The sequence below is a fragment of the Xenopus tropicalis genome, chromosome 5 (genome assembly GCF_000004195.4).
Source record: "Xenopus tropicalis strain Nigerian chromosome 5, UCB_Xtro_10.0, whole genome shotgun sequence".
NCBI classification, from domain to species: domain Eukaryota; kingdom Metazoa; phylum Chordata; class Amphibia; order Anura; family Pipidae; genus Xenopus; species Xenopus tropicalis.
This window is the reverse complement of record NC_030681.2, coordinates 126,092,222-126,114,859: the sequence shown is the minus strand read 5'-3', so window position 1 is coordinate 126,114,859 and position 22,638 is coordinate 126,092,222. Positions and strand designations below refer to the sequence as shown.

The 22,638-nt window shown below is 38.7% G+C and overlaps 1 protein-coding gene across 1 annotated transcript in view; it reads left to right on the top strand.

Annotated features, from left to right (window-relative positions):
- Positions 1 to 22,638, top strand: part of crocc2 (ciliary rootlet coiled-coil, rootletin family member 2) — an 85,169-nt gene that overhangs the window by 25,947 nt on the left and 36,584 nt on the right. The window contains exons 6-11 of the mRNA XM_012970838.3: positions 6,379 to 6,485; positions 9,433 to 9,598; positions 10,614 to 10,720; positions 11,399 to 11,611; positions 16,294 to 16,369; positions 20,627 to 20,716. Coding sequence (XP_012826292.1) covers positions 6,379 to 6,485; positions 9,433 to 9,598; positions 10,614 to 10,720; positions 11,399 to 11,611; positions 16,294 to 16,369; positions 20,627 to 20,716 — 759 coding nt within the window. The remainder of the gene's footprint in view (positions 1 to 6,378; positions 6,486 to 9,432; positions 9,599 to 10,613; positions 10,721 to 11,398; positions 11,612 to 16,293; positions 16,370 to 20,626; positions 20,717 to 22,638) is intronic.

Genomic DNA, 22,638 nt, shown 5'->3' with positions numbered 1-22,638 from the left:
AGCGCGCCACCTATCCTCCTGTCCTGAGCTCAGTTTACCCGTTACAGGGCTCAAACCAAGCAGGACATTTTATTAAAGTAAGTTCTGCCTGTGTAAGACTGCATTCTTCATTGCATGAACTTTACAACACACATGATGTGTCAGAGGGAAAATAGCCACTGTGTGAAAGCTGCTATTTGTGCTGGTGAACAGCAGTACAAATGGTGTCAATTGGGTGGGGGTGATGTGCCCAACTTACATAGTAGGAAAATGTAGGGTGTACATGTCCTTTAAAGGAACAGTAACACAAATAAACAAAAGTGTATAAAACTAATTACAATATAATGTACTGTTGTCCTACACTTGTAAAACTTGTTTGCCTCAGAAAGACGACTATAGTTTATATAAATAAGATGCCATGTAGCCATGGGGGCAGCCATTTAAAGGAGAAAAGGCGCAGGTTATATACAAATAAAACACCATTATATTCTACAGAGTTTATCTGTATCTGCTATGAAACTTGTGCTTTTTCTCCTTTTTTCAATCTTGAATGGCTGTCCCTATGGCTACACAGCAGTTTGATTATATAAACTATAGTAGTGTTACTGTAGCAAACACACAACCTTTACCAGTGCAGGGCAACAGTACATTATATTTTAATTACTTTAAAGCTCTTTTAGTTTTTGGTGTTACAGTTCCTTTAATAAAATGTAGGGATTATGAACTCTTCAATTAAACATGCTAACTCTTCCCTTAATAAAAGTTAGGGATTATGAACTCTACAGTTCAACATGATAACTCTTCCCTTAATAAAAATTAGGGATTATGAACTCTACAGTTCAACATGCTAACTCTTCCCTTAATAAAAGTTAGGGATTATGAACTCTACAGCTCAACATGCTAACTCTTCCCTTAATAAAAGTTAGGGATTATGAACTCTACAGCTCAACATGCTAACTCTTCCCTTAATAAAACATAGGGATTATGAACTCTAGAGTTCAACATGCTAACTATTCCCTTAATAAAACATAGGGATTAGGAATGCTACAGTTCAACATGCTAACTCTTCCCTTAATAAAATTTAGGGATTATGAACTCTACAGTTCAACATGCTAACTATTTACTTAATAAAACATAGGGATTAGGAACGCTACAGCTCAACATGCTAACTCTTCCCTCAATAAAATTTAGGGATTATGAACTCTACAGCTCAACATGCTAACACTTCCCTTAATAAAATGTAGGGATTATGAACTCTACAGTTCAACTCTTCCCTTAATAAAACATAGCAATTATGAACTCTACAATTCAACATGCTAACTCTTCCCTTAATAACATGTATGGATTATGAACTCCACAGTTCAACATGCTAACTCTTCCCTTAATAAAAGTTAGGGATTATGAACTCTACAGTTCCACATGCTAACTCTTCCCTTAATAAAAGTTAGGGATTATGAACTCTACAGTTCCACATGCTAACTCTTCCCTTAATAAAATTTAGGGATTATGAACTCTACAGTTCAACATGCTAACTCTTCCCTTAATAAAACATAGGGATTATGAACTCCACAGTTCAACATGCTAACTCTTCCCTTAATAAAAGTTAGGGATTATGAACACTACAGTTCAACATGATAACTCTTCACTTAATAAAAGTTAGGGATTATGAACTCTACAGTTCAACATGCTAAGTCTTCTTTGGCAATCATGACTTTAGTTCTCTTCCTGTGTAACATACATCTAATAATGTTTGTATTGCATCCAGCGACAATCTTGCACACACTTGTAAATGAGGTCTTTGCTCATATTCGGTGCCTGAGCGTTCTGTTGTACCATGTACAGATACAGCACGTGACTTGTACTGCTCTACATTAATTCACACTTTATGGGGCTCATTTATCAAAGTATGAAGCTTCCAAATACAAAAAATCATATTTTTTTTAAGTTTTCATACTGTGCGTATTTTTTGCAACTTTTTCTTTAATTTGCATTACTTTTTCGTACTTTGCAACAAAAAGTGAGACAAAATCATATTTGTCACGCCGAGTACGAAAGTTTTGGATTCATTCAAGCTTCGTTATCGTGACTTTCCTTGGGCCAGGTTGGAGCTGCAGAGTGCCATTGAGCCCTATGGGAGACTTTCCTTGGGCCGGGTTGGAGCTGCAGAGTGCCATTGAGCCCTATGGGAGACTTTCCTTGGGCCAGGTTGGAGCTGCAGAGTGCCATTGAGCCCTATGGGAGACTTTCCTTGGGCCAGGTTGGAGCTGCAGAGTGCCATTGAGCCCTATGGGAGACTTTCCTTGGGCCAGGTTGGAGCTGCAGAGTGCCATTGAGCCCTATGGGAGACTTTCCTTGGGCCAGGTTGGAGCTGCAGAGTGCCATTGAGCCCTATGGGAGACTTTCCTTGGGCCGGGTTGGAGCTGCAGAGTGCCATTGAGCCCTATGGGAGACTTTCCTTGGGCCAGGTTGGAGCTGCAGAGTGCCATTGAGCCCTATGGGAGACTTTCCTTGGGCCGGGTTGGAGCTGCAGAGTGCCATTGAGCCTTACGGGAGACTTTCCTTGGGCCAGGTTGGAGCTGCAGAGTGCCATTGAGCCCTATGGGAGACTTTCCTTGGGCCAGGTTGGAGCTATAGAGTGCCATTGAGCCCTAAGGGAGACTTTCCTTGGGCCGGGTTGGAGCTGCAGAGTGCCATTGAGCCCTATGGGAGACTTTCCTTGGGCCGGGTTGGAGCTGCAGAGTGCCATTGAGCCCTATGGGAGGCTTTCCTTGGGCCGGGTTGGAGCTGCAGAGTGCCATTGAGCCCTATGGGAGGCTTTCCTTGGGCCGGGTTGGAGCTGCAGAGTGCCATTGAGCCCTATGGGAGACTTTCCTTGGGCCGGGTTGGAGCTGCAGAGTGCCATTGAGCCCTATGGGAGACTTTCCTTGGGCCGGGTTGGAGCTGCAGAGTGCCATTGAGCCCTATGGGAGACTTTCCTTGGGCCGGGTTGGAGCTGCAGAGTGCCATTGAGCCCTATGGGAGACTTTCCTTGGGCCGGGTTGGAGCTGCAGAGTGCCATTGAGCCCTATGGGAGACTTTCCTTGGGCCGGGTTGGAGCTGCAGAGTGCCATTGAGCCCTATGGGAGACTTTCCTTGGGCCAGGTTGGAGCTGCAGAGTACCATTGAGTCCCATGGGAGACTTCCAAAAACATGCACAGAAGGATCAAAGTCAGAAAGGTTTTCCCACCGTTTACGATCATTCAGATATAAAAATGTTGTGACTTTCGGATCGCCAATACGATCATGACTAATACAATTTTTTCATAAGCATTTTCGTGATATTTGCAGAGATTATCTAATCCGAATTTTACCCATTTCGGGATTCATACTCCTACTTTGATGAATATGTCACACTTCTGTTAAAATAAAATTTTATGTCCACATAATCAAAGAGAATGCAAATTAAGGAAAAACATTAAAAAATACCTTGCAGAAACAAAAAAACATGAAAAGAGGGAAACAAGAGAAAAGAGGAAACAAAGGATGAAACTCTGCTCTTAGGCACCCAGACATACATGCATTTTGAGGCCAGTGGACAAAACAAATGTGATGATGCAGGTGAACCCCATAAGGTGGCAGTACAGGTATGGGACCTGTTATCCAGAATGCTCGGGACCTGGGTTTTCCGGATAAGGGATCTTTCCGTAATTTGGATCTCCATAACTTGTCTGCTAAAAATCATTTAAATATTGAATAAACCCAATAGGTTTTGCCTCAAATAAGGATTAATTATATATTAATTGGGATCAAGTACAAGGCACTGTTTTATTATTACAGAGAAAAAGGAAATCATTTTTAAAAATTAGAATTATTTGCTTATAATGGAGTCTATGGGAGATGGCATTTCAGTAATAAGGAACTTTCTGGATAACGGGTTTCCGGATAACGGATCCCATACCTGTACTTGCTCCTACAGAATTAGGTGCAGTCATTTTGATGCCAAAAATCAAATATAAAGACATCCGACACTGAAGATTATCAGCACAACTATTCCTAATTGTGCCAATACCTCTAGATTTATAGGGGAAATGCTGCATTGTGGGTAATAAATCTGGCTTGCACCCAAAATGCATTTTGCAAACTGTGTCATATAACTCTTATAATTTTGTACATATACAGACTCACCCAAATTGGAACAAACTTGGAACATTTTTTTTGTATAAACTGCTGAAAAGTAATTAGAGGGAATGTTGAATACATGGAGTGAATGCTAGGCTAGTGATTGCCCAGCAGACCATTAAGGTGGCCATGTATCTTGGCTGCAGTAAATTAGGTTGTTATTGACTCTAAAAAAAAACAAGCATTTATTTCTGTCCATATGAATATGATACCAGGTTTAAAAAATATACATAAAGAATAATGCAGAGAAAGCATGTTCCGGGCACACAGAAAGCTATTCTTTCCTACATTTACATGCCTTAACCCTTTCAGTACAAGGGTCCTCTGATCTTGCCTCGCCACAGGTTACCAGTAAGCACGTAGCATGGCATAGATCAATTGGGAACCCAGACATGTAGATCCTACAGTGGTGGCAGGATAGTTCTTTTTAATCACAAAGGTTTGCTGGCACTAGTGATCCAATGTTATACCCCCTGGAGAGGAAATGTAACCCCAAAAACTGTTCAGGCTGAACTAAGACACATGAGAATGGCATGGGATACAGTGTGCCCGAGGCCAAAGGGTTTAAAAGAAAGTAGCAGCTAGGCTTATCCTGCAGCTGGCAGTGTGTGTCTTCTTACAGGAAAGATTCTACATTAGTACTTATTAGTGCTTGTAACATTACAGTGCCTGCACCTGAATATGGACTTTCTCTTTATGCTTAACAAGTTCCAGTAAGTCTGTTAAAGGCCTGTGATAACAGAAATAGTGTATTATTTACAGTTATGCAGAACATGTTCAAAATGTTAGGAATGTGGACCAAAATATTCTGAATATTGTACCTAACAAGTCTGAATAGGTCTTTCTGTCTTTAAATTGCAAGGTTAAAATACTGTGTTTACTATTAGATTTAAACTTCTACAAACTTTGGCATTGAAATTGTGCTTAGCCAGCTGCAGAAACATCAGTGTCTTGCAGATATGCTAACAAAGCCGTCCCCTTAAGCACCTGTGATGGGGCACAGACAGAAGAATGGATTAAGGCAGACATGCTACCTGCCTTACAAATAGGTGTCTTTAAATCAATCACACAGCACTCAGCCTGAATGCCAGACACACACTGCAGGGCTGAAGCTGAGCATTCAAATGCTTCTTTGCTGCTTTTTCTTCAAAACAACTATTACTGTTTCTTTACTAAGAATATTCAGCAGCTGCTTTACAGACTGCTCTACAGATTTTTGTAATACATATATATGTATCGTAATATAGATATAGAATACACAAGAGCCATAAATATCCTGTATTATATCCTTATAAATGGTGCTTAGTGATGTCATCAGTTATAATCGGTGCTTAGTGATGTAATTTTTGTCACACAAAACTCGTTTATTAAAATAAATAAAGAACCCCCTGTCGAAAAATATAAGAATATTAGAAGTCAGCTCGGACTTCTGTTCGGCCTCATGCTTTTGTATGGTCATTGAATTCCTTGGAACTTATATTATCCTTATATTTTACAAAAGGGGGAACTTTATTCCCTATATTTGTTGATTTTTCTTGGACTTTTCAGTTCTCATGTGGATTTCTGACATATATGGGGTTATGTAATAAAAGGCACTAAGTTTGCCCAGGAGCAGTAACCCATAGCAACTAGTCAGCAGGTAGAATTTACTGGTCTAAAAGCAAACATTCTATTGGTTGCTATGGGTTTCTGGTGCTGGGCAAACTTAGTGCATTTTATTACAAATGAGGGATGGGGAATACTTATGATCCTTATATGATTCTTGTTTCTTTCCTGATCCTGTTTTTATGAAATAGGGTATATTTAAAAAAAAAAATAGAAAGGTTGTCAGGTTTTAGGTGGCAAGATTTTTGTGTTTTGTAAAAAAAAAAAACAATTATAGTGTGTGTGGGGGGGGAATATTGATTTTTTTGAAAACAGGATTGTGAAAAATAAATGTAATCAATTGCAGAAAGGGCTAGTGAGTTTAAGAGCTGACTTGCATCTTCTGCCTTTGTTTTAATCTGAAAGGGCAATAACAGGGCTTGCTCTATTTTCAACTTTTCATAAACGTGCCTCTAAAATCCTATTCAAGTGAATAGGAAGGTGAAATCTTCCAGTGGTAAATTGTGGTGAGTTTTCTTTTCACACTACTGTTTAATGGACTAGTTTTGGTGAAATTTCTACATCTGTTTGTCAGTCTATATATCTATCCCTCTTAGCAGAAAATATAACATCTCTCTTAATGTCTTTTTTACAAAGCTCCAAGCACGGTTGGACTCTGCAGAAACAAAACTGAACAGGATGGATCAGAATCACAGCTTAGAACTAAACAATGCTCTTACTAGACTTGATGAGGAACAACAAAGGTAAATCCATCCAAGCAACAGTATTAGTAGGTGACTAAAACATATTTGCGCCAGTCCAGCTTTTCTTACCTGATATTGCTTTCATGTTCTAACTTTATGTAGTCAAATCAAAACTATATGGTTTATTGGTTGCTACTAGCAACTCCACTGGTGTGATTTAGAACATGTGTTAATAATGCTGTAGGAAATCCCATTCCTATTTTTAGAAGTGTATTTATCAATGGTTGAAAGTTAGAGTTCACCATTTGAAAAATACGCTTCTAAAAATCCTATAGGAATAAATAGAGAGTGGGTCAGTTTTTCTGTGGTAAACTCTAATCTCACATTTTGATAAATCTGCCCTTTAGGGGAGACAAGGGAGATTTATCGCGGGCAACTAATCTCCCCGTCTGCCACGGCCCTTACAGTGGTGCTTGAAATTTTGTGATCCTATATGGGATAAATATGATCTAAAATGTGATCTGTTTTTGGAAGTGATCCAACGTTACATATTTGGGTGTGATGTATATATATATGATCCCTCAAGTGTGTCATGGTTCAATCAAAGGGGATTTCTAAGTACCTCCAAAAAACAGTAATTGGTGCTGACCAGGCTGGAAAAGTTTACGTGACTGTTTTTAAGGGTTTAGACTCCCCCAGTTTACTGTCAGGCAGATTGTGTACAAATAGAGGTAATTCAACACCATTGTTACCCACCCAGGGACTGTTCAACCAATAAATATAACATAAGGCAATAGGGGTGTTCAGTACTGTCTGGGAGGTCTCAGAGAACCCCAGGATAACATCTAAGGAACTTAAGCCCTCTCTTGAAGTTCTCTCTTGAGAAAAAAGGAGTAAACTGGACAACACTGGTGTGCATGGCAGGGTTGCAAGGAGAAAGGCACTACTATCCACAAAGAACATTGCTGCCCATCTACAGTTTGCTGAATACCACATGGATTAGTCACAAAGATGTTACGATGGCTTGTCATCATTGTTGGAACTATGAATTCTGAATTGCACAAGCAAATTTGGCAGCAAAATGTCAGGGTATTCATCTGTGAACCGAAGCTCAAGAAAAATGTGGGTCATGCAGCAAGACAACACCCCTAAACTACTGGTTGGTTGGTTAACTGAAAATTCCCCTAATCTTGTAGGCAATAATGAATAATATATTGTTCTGGTTTCACTTTGTGCTAAAAATGATCATTAACTTTAATAATGGCCCCTTTATTGGAGCTCCCTATAGATCCCCCCGATCCCTGTCTTAATTTTAAATGAGGGATGGGTGTGTCCTAACAGTCCCTGAAAGCACAATAGGAAGGGGGTAGACAATCACAGCCCTGCAGAAGACAGGCTTCATTTCTCTATCAGGTCAGCCTAGCTGCTGATTGATTACTATTACACACTACAGTGTAGTGTGTTGAGTGCCCCTGCACCCCTGCACAGCCTGGGATAGGAGGCAGTAGGAAATGGAACAGATGGAGACATTTTTTAAACATCAGCCCAAAACACAATATATATATATATATAGTATAATGCATGTTTTGGAATGACAAAGCCCTGACCTTAATCCTATAGAAATGTTGTGGAAGGACCTGAAGCAGGTAGCTTATGCAAGGAAACCCACAGAGTAGAATCTGTTCTATAAGTGGAATGGGCTGCAATTCCTCCAAGCCTATGTAGGTCTGATCAACAGTCAATTATGTAACCCTGCATCATTTTCCACAATAAATAAATTGCCAAATACTATGTCTTTGAGTTCTTATTAGCTGGTTTTAGGACAAAAACAGATGTAGACATGAAAAACAGATATAGTTTCTGGTTACATTTAAGCAGAAATATTAATTTTAAAGGGGTTAACAATATTATATACCATTGTACATTAGAAGAGAAAGGCTGTCATTGTCATTGCTTATGGTTGGGTTGATTTGGAGCTGGCTTAAGTTTTGCCCCAGAGTTTCCAAGTAAGGTTCTAGTTTTCAAGGTTTAAATCTCTTATAACAGATTTAATTTTTATTTCAAGTATTATATGTTTGTTGATTAAGTGGATGTATTCAGATGAAGGGAATTTCCCAACTTGCAGCTGCCAGAATCTGGCACAACAGAGATCTTTTAATTAAATTAAGTAAATTGCATTTAAGTAAATTGCATTTAAATTAAATTCATCAGTTGGATTATATATTCAGGTCTAAAATAATAGATGCAATATTTAACACCTGTTTCTAAGCAAAATATTCTGAATTTATTTTCTTCATAATTATAACTGGTGACAAAATAATTCTATTGGCTTATTTATTGGTTTTCGAGTTTGTGAATTGAAGTTTGGTTTTCTAAATCGAATAAACTTGCATATCAAATGCACGCTTATTTATTAATAAGGAAAACTTTGCCTAGGACAACTCCCATTGACTTTTATATAAACTCACAAGCTTTTAGATGGCAAAGTTTTACATTTAAATTTTGGGTTTTTTGCACTTAATAAATACTAGAGGGTTGAATTTTTGAACCATAACTCTAATAGTTTGAGTTTTTAGTCCTAAAAAGCTTGAATTGTGAAAAAAATCAAACATTGATAAATCACCCCTTTAATGTTTAAATGGTTTTTAGTGACTTACCTTGTGGTGATCCAATTTATGTCAAGATGCCATAACTATATTTTACACCCACAAAACAGTGGAAGTTCATGGGTTAAATGTTTAGGGGTTGTGTTCCAGTGTTAGACTACTCTATATGCCTCCACATGGATGCTCACGTTAAGTGAAACATTTCTCATGGATTGTTAAACTTTGGATCAGAACCCTGGAGACAGAGAGAAGCTGAAAGGTCAGATTGCCTGCCTTTGTTTATTCTAGATGTTTTAGTGGGATCTACTGAAACTAGCTGCAGATATATTACAGAAATGTTTCTTGATAAAGTCTGCATCTGTACTCAAGAGAAGGAACCCTATACCTTTTTTACTCTACAGAAGCAGCAGCCTAGCCCAGGTGAATAATACCTTGAGGGAGCAGATGGAGCAGCTGAAGACAACCAATGAGAAACTAACTGAGGAGATAAAGCGCCTGACCTCTGATCTGCACAAATCACATGAGGACCTAGATCAGCGGGAAGCGGAGTGGCGGAAGGAGCGACAGGTTATATAGTTACAAATATACATATATAGTTAATTTGAGTTGAAAAAATTAAAAGTCCATCAAGTTCAACTCCTCCAAATGACCCTCTGTGCATATATATGTACACATACCTATACAGACATACACTCACTTATATAAAACTATATATACACATACCTATACTAAACTAACTGTAGATCTTATATTCGCATTAAGGTGCCCATATACCTTCAGATCGCCAAGCGAGCGGATCTTCTCCCGATATCCCCCACCTACGGGTGGGCGATATTGGGAGAATCCAGCCCCTGGGGCCAAACGATCGAATTATAACGACGGGTATAGGCAAAGTCGGTCCGGGGACCGCTTCAACGAGCCGATGCGGTCCCCGATCCGACTAGATTTTTTAACCTGCCTGATTGATATCATAAGCCGCTTAAAGGCATTAATAGTATCTGCCATCACAACAGACAGGGTATATTCAGTGTTTTAGGTTATTTTATCCAAATACTAAAATTAATTACAATCCCTAGAATCGGCCCGTGTATGGGGACCTTTAGATATTATGCTTGTCATCCAAGCCGCTTAAAGGCATTAATAGTATCTGCCATCACAACAGACAGGGTATATTCAGTGTTTTAGGTTATTTTATCCAAATTCTAAAATTAATTACAATCCCTTAAAGCAATTAACATAGATTAAACAATCTGGAAATTCTGCTTTATGAAAATTATGCTAACATTTTTTTTAAAAAATGCGTATATAATGGGTATCAGGGAAGCACTGCTGCCTTGTGACACTGAGGGTCTGAGTTCATTTCCAGCTTGGGCGCTGTCTGCAAGATGTTTGTATGTTCTACCTGTGTCTGTTGGGTTTGTTCCATACCCCAAAACATGCAGGCAAGTAATTTGGCTCTTGATAAAAATTGTCTTGATAAAAATAGATTTTGTGAATGTGAAATTATAAACTATACAAATAACAGACATAATAACAGTTTCAGAATCTGTATGTCTTATATCATATTATTTGGCTGTTTCAGAATTATACATTCTACTTGAGCAATGAGCACAGTGGTATCCTGACACTGTGGCGCAAGGCAGCGGCTCTCCGCAGTCAGTTCCTTGATATGCGTGGAATTACTGAGAGGTAAGGATATGCTTAGCTGGGCAAAAAAGGAGCAGTCTTAATTTACATTGTAACCAATGGCCTGTCTGGGCATACAGTATAACAGGGGTTTAAATTTGCCTCTGGGCACAAGTTAGTGATAAGCCTTGTTCAGCCAACTGCAGGCAGAACAATGATTGCAAATATTTTGTTGTCATAGATCACCCCCAGGTGCAGATCTGCCCAGTGTTGGTATATGAGCCCAAGTACATATTCCCTTTTGGCATCCCCTATACTAGCTAACTGTTAGTGCTGGTAATGGAAAATCTGTACCTAGGTTTTTAGGCTGTATACAAACTTCCATTCCACTGGAAATCACTGGCAAAGTCCCCAGAAGTTCATTTCAATTGGTCCTGGTTAGACGCTCTGCCTTTCCTGTAACTGTGATACGAGCTTAGGGGAAAATTATAATGTGAGAACATGGCTGATAATGGTAATCATGCTGTGAGAAACCACACTATGACAGGATAATTTTTTATAGGTGATTGCAGTGGGCAGTCATACAGATGTGGTAGTCAGAACATAAGGGAACAGCTAGAGCAAATACACTGTGACAGCATAGCTCGATGGGGATGACTGGGAGACAGAAAATTTCAGAGAGACGGATTCCGGTACATTCTGAGTCATATATTCTTTTTTTTTTATAACTTTTCTGTGTAGGGGTCTTGCTGAAATTAAGACAGATATTTCCCGCAGCTCCCGGCGAATGCACACAGCCTGTCTCAACCTTGACTCCAATTTGCGCTTGTCCCAGAGTGCTGCAGGGGCATCTCTGCACACTGCTCGCCTTGAGCAGCAGCTCCGGGATAAAGTGCGGCAAATGATGCAGCTGCAGAGTCAGTGGGATGCAGAAAAAGTAGAGCTGAACTCCAGGTACTTGAGCTCAGTGATGATCCAATTGCACATTACTTTTTTCCCAGCTGATGTAATTGCTTATTCATTCAAACAGAACATTAGGATCCTAGTACAGTGGCACACTGTAATGGAATATTAAAGCAGTGGGGTTTCTGTGATCATTTCAAAATGCCACAATGTAGTAAAATCACTATATACAGTAGTAAACAGGGGTCTTTGGACTTTCCGCCTCTGAACAACTATCAGCACATATATAGAGATTTACATTTCCAGGCAAAAATCAATTGTGTGCTATAAGAACCACGATCGCACTAATCAATTAATAGGAAGGAATATGAGACAATTCCTGGTGGCCAGGTATACCATTATCATTGCTGTAGTTGGTGAAACTTAAACTGGTTCTTATAATCTTTTCACCTTCTAACCTTGGGCCAGGTTGTATACAAGATCTTACTAAAACATGCTGGGAATTTAGTTTCTGCTGTGGACCTGTTTATATACTGTATTCAGCACTGTAGTTTTCTGGTCTTATGCATTTTAAAATATTTACTGATCCGGAATCCCTAAGAGATAGGGTTCCAATGAAAACACTACCGGAGTACGGTACTAGTGGATGTTTTTTCTTATTTTCAAGATACAGTATATTTTACTGACAGTAACTAGCTGTTCCTGCATGACATAACTGTAATAAAAATATTTGAATTTTGCATTCCTCAAGAATATTTTTTTTAATCCCAAAAATTCACAAAGAGAGAATATTCTCAATTACACAAGAAAAACATTTATTGTATATTATTTTCCCTATGGAAACTCTATTGAAGTCTATGGCTCTTACACGCCATGATGGAACGTATGCATGGAGCCTCCTTTATGGGATTGTACCCTTGAAAGTAAATGTAAACAGTGACACAGATAAAACTAAACATGTATCCAATACTGGATCAGTTTGAGTATTGGGCTCTTAATTAGAACTCATACACACAAACACCACATGATCAATGAATTCATTAATATAACAATGTTTCTTACATATAAGGAACTAGGGATGCACTGAATTCAGGATTCAGTTTGGGATTCGGCCTTTTTTAGCAGGACTCAAATTCAGCCGAATCCATGCATGCCGATATGTATGTATGTATACAGGGTCGGACTGGGTCGCCGGGACACCGGGAAAAATCCCGGTGGGCCCCGGCGGCCCAGTCCAACCTTTGCCGGTGTTCCCCCTACTGACTGTTCCTCCCCTGACGCGTTCAATTTATAGGCGCTCGGGGAGGACGTCGGGTGGGGGTTAGGGGGGCCCCTGGGGGGGGTAGGGGACACGGCTGGCTGGGGCACCTGCAGGGCCCCTGGGGCGAGAGCCCCTGTGGGCCCTGCACCCCCCAGTCCGACCCTGTATGTATATGTATGTATATCTTTATTTATAAAGCGCTACTTATGTATGCAGCGCTGTACAGTAGAATACATTAATAAAATACAAACCTAAGAAACATTGTTGAGCTTCTCCTATTGGAGGATTTAAGTCTAGCTACCACAAAAAACAGAATACACTAGTGTAATTTGCAACACAGAAGCTGCTGGCTGCTGTGGCTACAGACAGAAGTAAAGCTTTTAACAGCAGCATCATCATAATGCCATCTGAAATATTTCTTCTGAACCAAATTATATTGGCATGCATTCTTTAATTCTGTCGCTTTAATATGTAGAATATTGCATGTAACATTAATTTATTTATGTAAAACGTCCATGGAAGACTGAGCAGCATTAACCAATCAGAACTGCAGGCTCATGAAAACATGGGCCAGCTATAAAACAAACACAAATAAAGGAAATTGTATTAGCTTTACAAATCATAAAATTGAATATATTGTACTTGCATCTTGTTTTTGTGTTATAAACAAGCTTTAAAGCACATGTAAACCCTACATTTTCCTACCATGTATATAAGTTGGGCACATCTATCCCCAACAAAACCACACCATATGTATTGCATATATCCCTTTTTTTTGCCAGTACCATCACACTTTCTTAAAATCAATAGCAGTTTTCACCCTCTCACACATCTTCTGTTACATTACCATCAGCAAACAGCACATGTGCGCTGTAAAGTTCATGCAATGAAGAATGCATGCTTACACAGGCAGAACTTACTTTGATAAAAAGTCCTGCTTGAATGGTTAAGCTGAGCTCAGGATAGGAGGTTATGGGGTATGGCTTGATTTTCTTTACATGTATGACAGTTGCCCTTTAAGAATTAGCTTATTATTATTGAAGTCTGAAACAAGTTTCAGGCTAAATCTTTTAAATTAGCTTGGCAACAACTGCCACGTAAGCTGGAAGCATAAGGAAAGCTTAACACATTTTTCAGAAGCAGAATCAACAAATTGCTTTGTCTGTCTCAGAATCTCCAGCAACTCTTGGAATGTAGAAGACAATACGAATTGCGTATATAGTTTGATTCATTACTGAGACCCTAAGCTTGCACGTCAGACATGTTTATTTTGCAAGTGACCCTGGCTGCTCACTCACAGAAGGCTAACACTACCTTAGGTGTGTTTTAGCAGGTGTTAAATATGTGCCTAAACATTCCTCTGATATTTCTGCCTTGACTACAGAGCCAAAAGTTACAAATCTTTGGTATTCTGTTCTATAAAGTATCCAAGATATAATACTCACAGTCCCTTGATATAGATTTGAAGGACTGATCAGTCACTAAATTGTTACTATAGTTTGCCATTGAACCAAAGGCACCCAGGCATTGCATAATGGGTGCCAAAGTTACTCATAACTGCTTAAGTTTTGATCAGTTGTGTAATCTTATTAGTGAAGATTGCAGCATTGGTAGACACAGACTAGCGCTGTTGTTACCACCTACCATAGGGCAGGTGTTAATTACAGGGCCCAGATGCAGCCTGCATCCATCACCCCTTTCTAACTTGCTTGTTTGAATGATGTGCAAGTTAAGTTACCACTGCAGCACTGTATTAATGAGGGGCGGAGAGAGGCACCTAGGTGTCCCTCCACCCCTAATGAATACAGTGTTGTATTCACCATGGCGGCTGTCGGTCTCTTTGTGCCAAAATATAAATATTGGTGGTTTGAAAGTTATTTATAAATATAATAGTTATGGAAAGCAGTGTTTGTTTATTCCTTTCTGTCTTCTGGTTCTGACTCTTGAAACAATGTGCAGGGAGTCAGTTCTTCTCCAGTTCCTTTGGCTTCTATTATTGTTCTCAATACAACTGCTTTGAATAGCAATTAAATTTACGAATAACTTTGAAACTATTAAACTGGTTAAATTAATGTATACTGGGAAGTTGCTAAGAATTAAATTTACGTTCATTATTTAAGAATGTGTACCGGTGGCTATTCCTGTTAATTCTAAATCTAAAGTAAAGAACTGGATTTCTGCTTTAACCTGAAGCTACATATTCTTATACTTATTGGAGGGACTGGATGGTATTTTGAGCAGGTCTGGGTTGTGTCTTGGCATGGCCTGAAATGTTTTTTTAATCTTAAATGTTGGAAGGTATGTAGTATAGCGTAACATCTAGACAGTGTTCAAGATGGACCCATGTCAGAATGATAGGCCCTAGCATTTGAAGTGCACAAAAGCCGAAAACACCCAATAATTGCCCAATATGAAGTGCGTTCTTTGGCAGTTTACAGTAGCCCCTTTGGCATTTGACAGGATTTTCAGATTGCCAGTCTAGGCCTCATAGATTTCCATGAAGCAGCAGCAGACAATGAAATACTGGATAATGATGGATTCAGTTCTCTATGAAAGGTTTTATACATAGAATTTGCCTTTCAGATTTTATTGAAAGGCTTTACAAATTGGTAAGAAATATGTGAAACAGGCAAGCCTAACATAAACTTGGGGCGTCATGCATATAAACAATTTGCACACCTGGACAGTTTATTTCAGCATACACTCTATTATGCCTTTAGGAAAGCACTAAAAACGCATAAGGCAAGATGCTTTTACGAGTTCTACAGTAAAGCTGAATTTGTTTTAACATGTCGATCCTGTATGGGAAGGCCCCATGTGTTTGTGCAGATCTTCTACTTCTTAATCTAATAGTGAATAGGCTAAGAGGCCCATGCACCTGCAACACCCAACCCAGTTTGTAAGATTATTTTGCCTGCTTGTGTGAGAGCTGTGTTACTGGGAATGATCAAAGGCCAGGGGATTTCAACTGGGTCATAGCACTGCTGGGATAAGTTAGATTTAGAGTGTGGGAGTCATGTTGTGTTATACTGAAGTGCATTAAACCATAGGACCCTTACTGCAGTCAACACCAGATTAGGCACCAGCAGCCAATTAAAGCATTAATTGGCCTCTCTACTTTGAGACTTGGTGGTATTTTTTCTATGTATCTCTTCTGGCATATGCTATTTAGTATATCCTTATTTTTTTTGCTTTTTATTGACTGAAGGGTCACTAAATCTAAACTACATGTCAATCCATCATAATAAAACAAATATTTTAGTTCTGGCAAATGAAACAGTCATAATGATGGCCACAAGAAGCTGCCCAGAGGTTGCTAAACCTTGACTAAAAACTGTAATCATAGTCATCATAGTCATCACCAACTGCAAAAAACACAAAACTTGGTATTATAGTGAATGTAAGTCAAGTGTGTTTAATGTTTTTCCTGCCTTTCTGTATGCTAATTATGCTCACTTCTTTGTTCTCACAGGGTCTCAGAACTGTCTTTACAGACTGAAAAACTTGTAAGAGAAAACAGTAAAAAAGAAAAAGAAAAGCAAATTCTAGTAAGTTTTATTCCTTATCTGCATTTTTTTCTATCTGCACAGATGTCAGGTCCAGATCTGCATCACTGTTTTGTTTTGGAGAGATGAACTAGCTCAGGGATCTATTTCTTTTGACTCAGCAAGAGATCAAGAGTCAAGATCTCTTGACTCAGCGAGAGATCCTGGTTGGTTTTGGTGCACTGTATCTGACCCTGGTTTCTCCAGAGAGAATAAAGATTAAGGTCTTACAAAAAAAAAGCCCCAAATCCAATCCTGTCCATTCTTCACCCTATACAGATATGGATAATATAGTTGTAGGATCTATTATCCAGAATGCTTCCTATACAAATCCATAGGGATGTTAGTATTACTAGGGGAGTTTAGGCATCAACTTTTTTCTATTTAAAAATGCCCCCATGCCGTTCCTGCGCAGTTTGGTAATGGGAATGAGAGAACCATGACTGTTTTCTTCAGTCATGGTGGGCTGTAGGCAGTGCAATCCTCCTATAGGGTGTTTACAAATGATGTTTACACTGATGTAACCTATTGAAGTATTGCGCCACCAAATAAGCCTGGGCCTAAACTCCCCAGTATAAATGACACATTCCTATAGATTTTTTAGGAGAGTGTCAGTATCACTCTATGAGACATGGCTTTCTAAATTATGGGTTTCTGAATAAGGGGCCCTATACCAGTACTTTGCATGTTATATGTACAGCTTTACAAATCAAAAGCCATGATGAATACAGACGAAGGTTACATTGTGTATGAATGTATGTGAAATATTTAATTATAAAAACTACTTTCTTCTACCTTATGATTAAATAACATATTAAAGCCCCAGATCCTTAAATACAGTTTCCTGCTTGAGCTCTATATTTGCCGTGGTGCGATGTTAGTTACAACCAGATGTGTTAGCAGGATTCAGATATGATGGTGTCTGGTCGTTTTACTCCCTGTCACATTATTTTGTGCCCTCTTAATAATGCCGAAGGTTGTACTTGCTGCACCTGAAACATAGCTCAGTCGTGGAAGGTTTATTATGTAGAATGCAATTTCTCTTCATATTCTGTCTGTAACCCTTCATCTGTTGTATTAATTTTACTTTTTAATATCTGGTGTCTTTTGAATCAGTTCATTAAACATCACCCTGTCAGCTGCCTGCAGGTGTTTTATGGAGTCTACCGAAACATCTATTTATCCATTTAATACAAACAATAGTTATGTACGGCTGCATATGGAGACATATTTTCTATGAAGTCCCATAAAACATCTTGTGGGAGTTTAAACAGAGAAAACTATATTGTTTAAGAAAGTGAGTACTTTATCTTAACTTCTTGGTACTTGACCAAAATATTTTGTCACACCTTACAGTATTACACAGTTGGGAATTTCAGTTAACACTGTCACTTGCAAACACATCATAAAATTGCTATAAATCTGCTGAAATGAGTGAACCAAGATATGCAGTATACAATTAGGTCACTCGCAACCAACATCTTTTTCCAGGTGAAGTACTGAGGTGTGATCTATGCAGGGTATAGCCAGAGTGTATATTTCAGCATTTAGACATATTTAGAAACAGAGAGTTCTTCCATAAAATATAGATTTTACAATTTGCAGTGTTGGATACAATTATCTTTAAATTTAGGCTTTTGTCCATGGATATAAAAAAGAAAAAACTTGTGTATATGTAAATTATTAGCAAGGGGACTTCACCCAATGGATTTATTGCCAAGGCATGTGGTGTTGTGTGATGCTTTACCTTTTGCAGACTGTTAAAACATAGTTTTGGAACAAAAATCTATTAAAAATTATGACAGAAATACATTTGCCATTGTAAACTAAGAAAAAACAGGAGGTGGTTAACCCCCCCCCCCCCCTCTCTGCCAGGCACTTTTGATTTTGTGGCAGCTGGAGCAAGCAACCTGGAAGCATGGAGTCAATGTGTTGACACTCAACACCATAGATTCTATGTTCTGTGCCAGGCAGGCAGTTAAACTATTTGGTTTGTTTACTTTTGTCACCAGCAAAAAATACAGTTATGAAATTTGGCTCGCCGATGGGTTACTGCCATCACAAAATTACATTTTTAATAGAAAAACTGTATTTATTTTTATTTATCGTTTAACCTATTGCTTTGTTATAGTGTAACAAGGATGGGATTTGTAACACCTTTCCTCATCTTGATTATAACTGTCACTGGGAATAAGATCAGTAAAATAACATAAACCATACAGGGTCAGGGTGCTGAACAATATCAGATTTCCAACACATTGAGCATTTTCCCCTTTAGCCAAGCCAGTGTAAACAAATATGCTACACAATACCAACACAGAAAAATAACCAACTTTTTTGTATAGTATATCACATTAAAAAAAAAATGTAACTTGGCAAGGTTGTCTGGATAGTGCAGGTCAGTTCTCTTGGCAAGTATTTAAAGGCAACTGGAAACTACAGGCCAGACATAATATCAACCAATATAAAATAATCCTGCCTTCAAAATATATGAGTGATTCTGTGCTTCAAATGGAATATTTCAATACAAAGCCAGTGGAGTCCAACTGAGGCACTAAAACATTACAATACACACTTAAAATGTTTTGACTCATCTATGTGCCCAGAATTGGTTTATGTTGTTTAAAGGGCCAGTGCACCTCTCCTTCAGTAAATATCTGTTAGGGTTACTTTGCTGGGGAATGGGAGGCATCATAATTTATTTGGCTTCCACATGTTCCTTGCTCAGACTTGAGGTAGGTATATACTAACCCACAGACACTGGTTGTCAGAGAAGTTAACTGTTTTTTTATATCCACACAGTCTGAAAAACAGATCACAGTAGGCTTTGTGCAGTACTGTTGTATGTTAACCCTATATAAAGTACAGTGGCAATTTCCAAAAAGATTTTTTGGCCTGTGCAATTTATATTCAGTCTGGAAATCTGTTATTAGCAGTACAGTACTTTGAACAGAGGTAAGGCAGGATTTACTAATATTGGTTCCATGCGCAGCTAAAACATTAGGCCTTGTTAGGATGGGCATTTGCAGTCTTCTGCAAACTGACAAGTTCTAATTGCTGTCACACACACACGTGTATATACAATTTAGAGACAAACAGCAGTAAAAACAAGAAATGTCTTATAAGCTGTTTGGCACAAATGTTTCTCTTTTAGCCAAAGCTAAAGCTACTTCGCATTTGTCTGTGATCAAAGGAATTGCTGATCGTGCTCTGCCAGGAATACACTGATTTTGAAGCTCAGTGCCCAGCACTGTCAGAGAAAAAAGTGGGTCAACATCCAGTGGTGGATTCTAAGTAGGAAATTTAGGGCAGAAGCCATAGGCCCAGAAAAGTTAAGTGGACTGGTGCTATTGCTATGGTACCACAGTGGCCATAAAGGTATGGAGATTGTAGATCCTGGTCTAGTTTCCTACAATATGTTACTGTTGCTAACAGATCATACAGTATATACAGTAAGTGCATTAAGGGTGTTGAGTAGCAAATGGTTCTGTGGGTACGGGGCTCAAAGTCAGAGGAAATTTGTACTGCCATCCATAGTTTAAGGTAGACTTCAGGACCACTTAGGTTGGCATCTTTTAGCAGCAGTGACATTTCCAGCAGTGTCAGGCTTGTCCCTAACCAGAGAACTTAACATTCAAGGCACACTTTCACAACAAGATGTAAATAGTACTAAATGTTGTAGCTGTTATATAAGCATATGGTGGAAACAGGAAAGGGCTTACAGAATTTGTCCTTGGATAGTGCCATGTAGGACCTTATCCCACCTGGAGATTCTCTGGTAGTCTGGCAGGGCAGTCCAACTCTGATTGCATTTAAGCTTCTACTGTGTTCTAACATATCGGTTTAGTAGCAGATGTAGTAGTAGCAATCTAGTCAAACAGTGACTATTTTGGAACATTTATAACTCACCACAATGTAGATTCCATGCAATTTGCTGCTGCATGCAAGTGGAGCTGAACAATGGCAGGTTAATCTCATCAGTCCAACTTGTTATTTTACGAAGATAATATAGCATATCTTGGTAATAGCTGCATTTTGCTCTTTCTGGTATTTACTTGGCATCTGGGGAGTACAATGACAGGGTGGGTTTGATGAACTGGATCAGAAACTGTTCATACAGTTTTGTACTTTTTCCTGCTTGATATTATTACTTTTACTGTTTTTCAAAAGGCAGAATCTGAGCTTTTAGGGAAAAATATGTGCAGATGAGTTATATTTGAGTTATATCTGTTTGCATTTATGTTTTTTTTCTTTCCACAGGAGAACAGTGGATGTGATACTTTGCAAGAGCTGGAAGGTGTCAGGGAAGAGTGTGATTCACTGCAGCAAGTACTGAGCTCCATCACTCAGGTACTCACCCAGCAGCATCTGTATCATTATTCCAAACTATCATATCAGCCCTTGCTAACACCCCTTCCCATGAACAATTCCCCAGTGCCATATGTCTTAATCTAGCCCAGTGTTGTCCAACATCTAGCCCAATGCTGTCTGACATCTTTATTATTATTGTAGTTATACAATATACTAGATGTTCTGGGTGTAGATAATATTATAAATAGAAGTCTGTAGATTTGGAGACACTGAGGGTCATCTCAGTTTCTTGTGGCAGTGGTGTAACAATAGGGCAAGCAGACAAGCAGGAGAGGTGGCCTTGTAAGGACCCAGAAAGTACAAAAATGGCTAGAAAACCCTTTCTTGCAGGAGGCATGGGCTGTTCACCTTACCTTGAGGGCAGCACCCAGCCAGTTGTAAATCCAAGATAGTTTGAAGATGTTAGATTTCCATCTAAAAATTAGTGGAACTGACCCTCATACTTGACAATTTTAATAATCATTTTTAGGTGAAATGTAGGCGTTCCAACTAAACAGACCAGTCTGTCTCCAACACTGGTGTGTATATATATGTTAAAAACAGACGCTTACCCAAATTCCAGTAAAATCAAATAAGGGTGTTTTGACCTCTCTCATTATAATAGGGGAAGCATTTAGAGCCCAAAAAAATTGTTTTAGTGCAAATCACTGTCTCTGCTTGCCAGCTGTGCAACCAACTGGTTATCAAGGAGGTTCATGGGATCCCTGTTTTTTTTCATTATTAATAAAATATTAGCATGTAGGTCTTTTAAGACTTTGGCATGCAGCATTCTAGTTTGTTTACAGTTTGCAAATTATTGACTTGCACCCCAATTTCTTTATACTGTGACAAGATATGTTATGCATTCATATGAATTACTCCCCACAGCTTTACTTTAAATTTACTTTAAATGTTCTATAAACATATATGCACTATAAATGATTGTACATTTTACTCCAGAATGTAACTGGCCAGCCAGTAACTTAAAGTCTTGGTGCACTGTGTTCTGTCAGATTGTCTACATTCCAAGTAAAGGGCATATTTAAAAATGACGATGGCAATGGTAACATTGTAAAAAGGAACATCAGAAACTCCTTGGTCTGAGCTGAGACTGATGTCTTTTGCCAGCTTGCTATTAACTTACTACTGGCCATCTGTCCTGGCAGTTCATAGCTGAAAATACAAATGCATGACTCCATCATGTTACACACCCCTTGTCCCACCTCCTTGTCCCAGGATTACAATAGAATATGATATCACCAAGTCACGGCAAATACCAGTTTCTCCTATGAACATATCATTTATATGAGATCAAACTAAACTTCTCCATGCCATTACTCCTTGTTCTATAAGCCTGTTTCCAAAATAGTTTAGACACTGTAAACTACAAATAAAAACAGAAAACAATTATTGGAAAATCATTTAAACCCTGCAAGTTGGAGTGATATCATCCCCCTCCCAGCAGACAATCAGCATAACAATGGGAAGGGAGCAAGATAGCAGCTCTCAGTAGATCAGAATAGTACTCAATAGTAAGAAATCCAAGACTGGCTTGGGAATCCTCCATTTATATGGGAGTAAGAGAAACAATAGGTTATCTGAAAGCAGTTCTAATGTGTAGCGCTGGCTCCTTCTGAAAGCTCAGAATCAGGCACAAAGCACTGAGATGGCGCCTACACACCAATATTACAGCTAAAAAATATATATTTGTTGGTTCAAGAATAAAATTCTAAATGGTAGAGATAATTATTTGCTATGAAAACAGTGTAATTTAGAAATAAATAAACTATGCAAAGAAGAAATCATATATAAACATGATCCAGAAACACTGTTGCCTTGTTTGGGAGCAAAACACATTTAAGATTGTGGTGAAGGGAAAATCTGTCCTGTGGACTGACAACTCAAAATTTTTAATTCTCTTT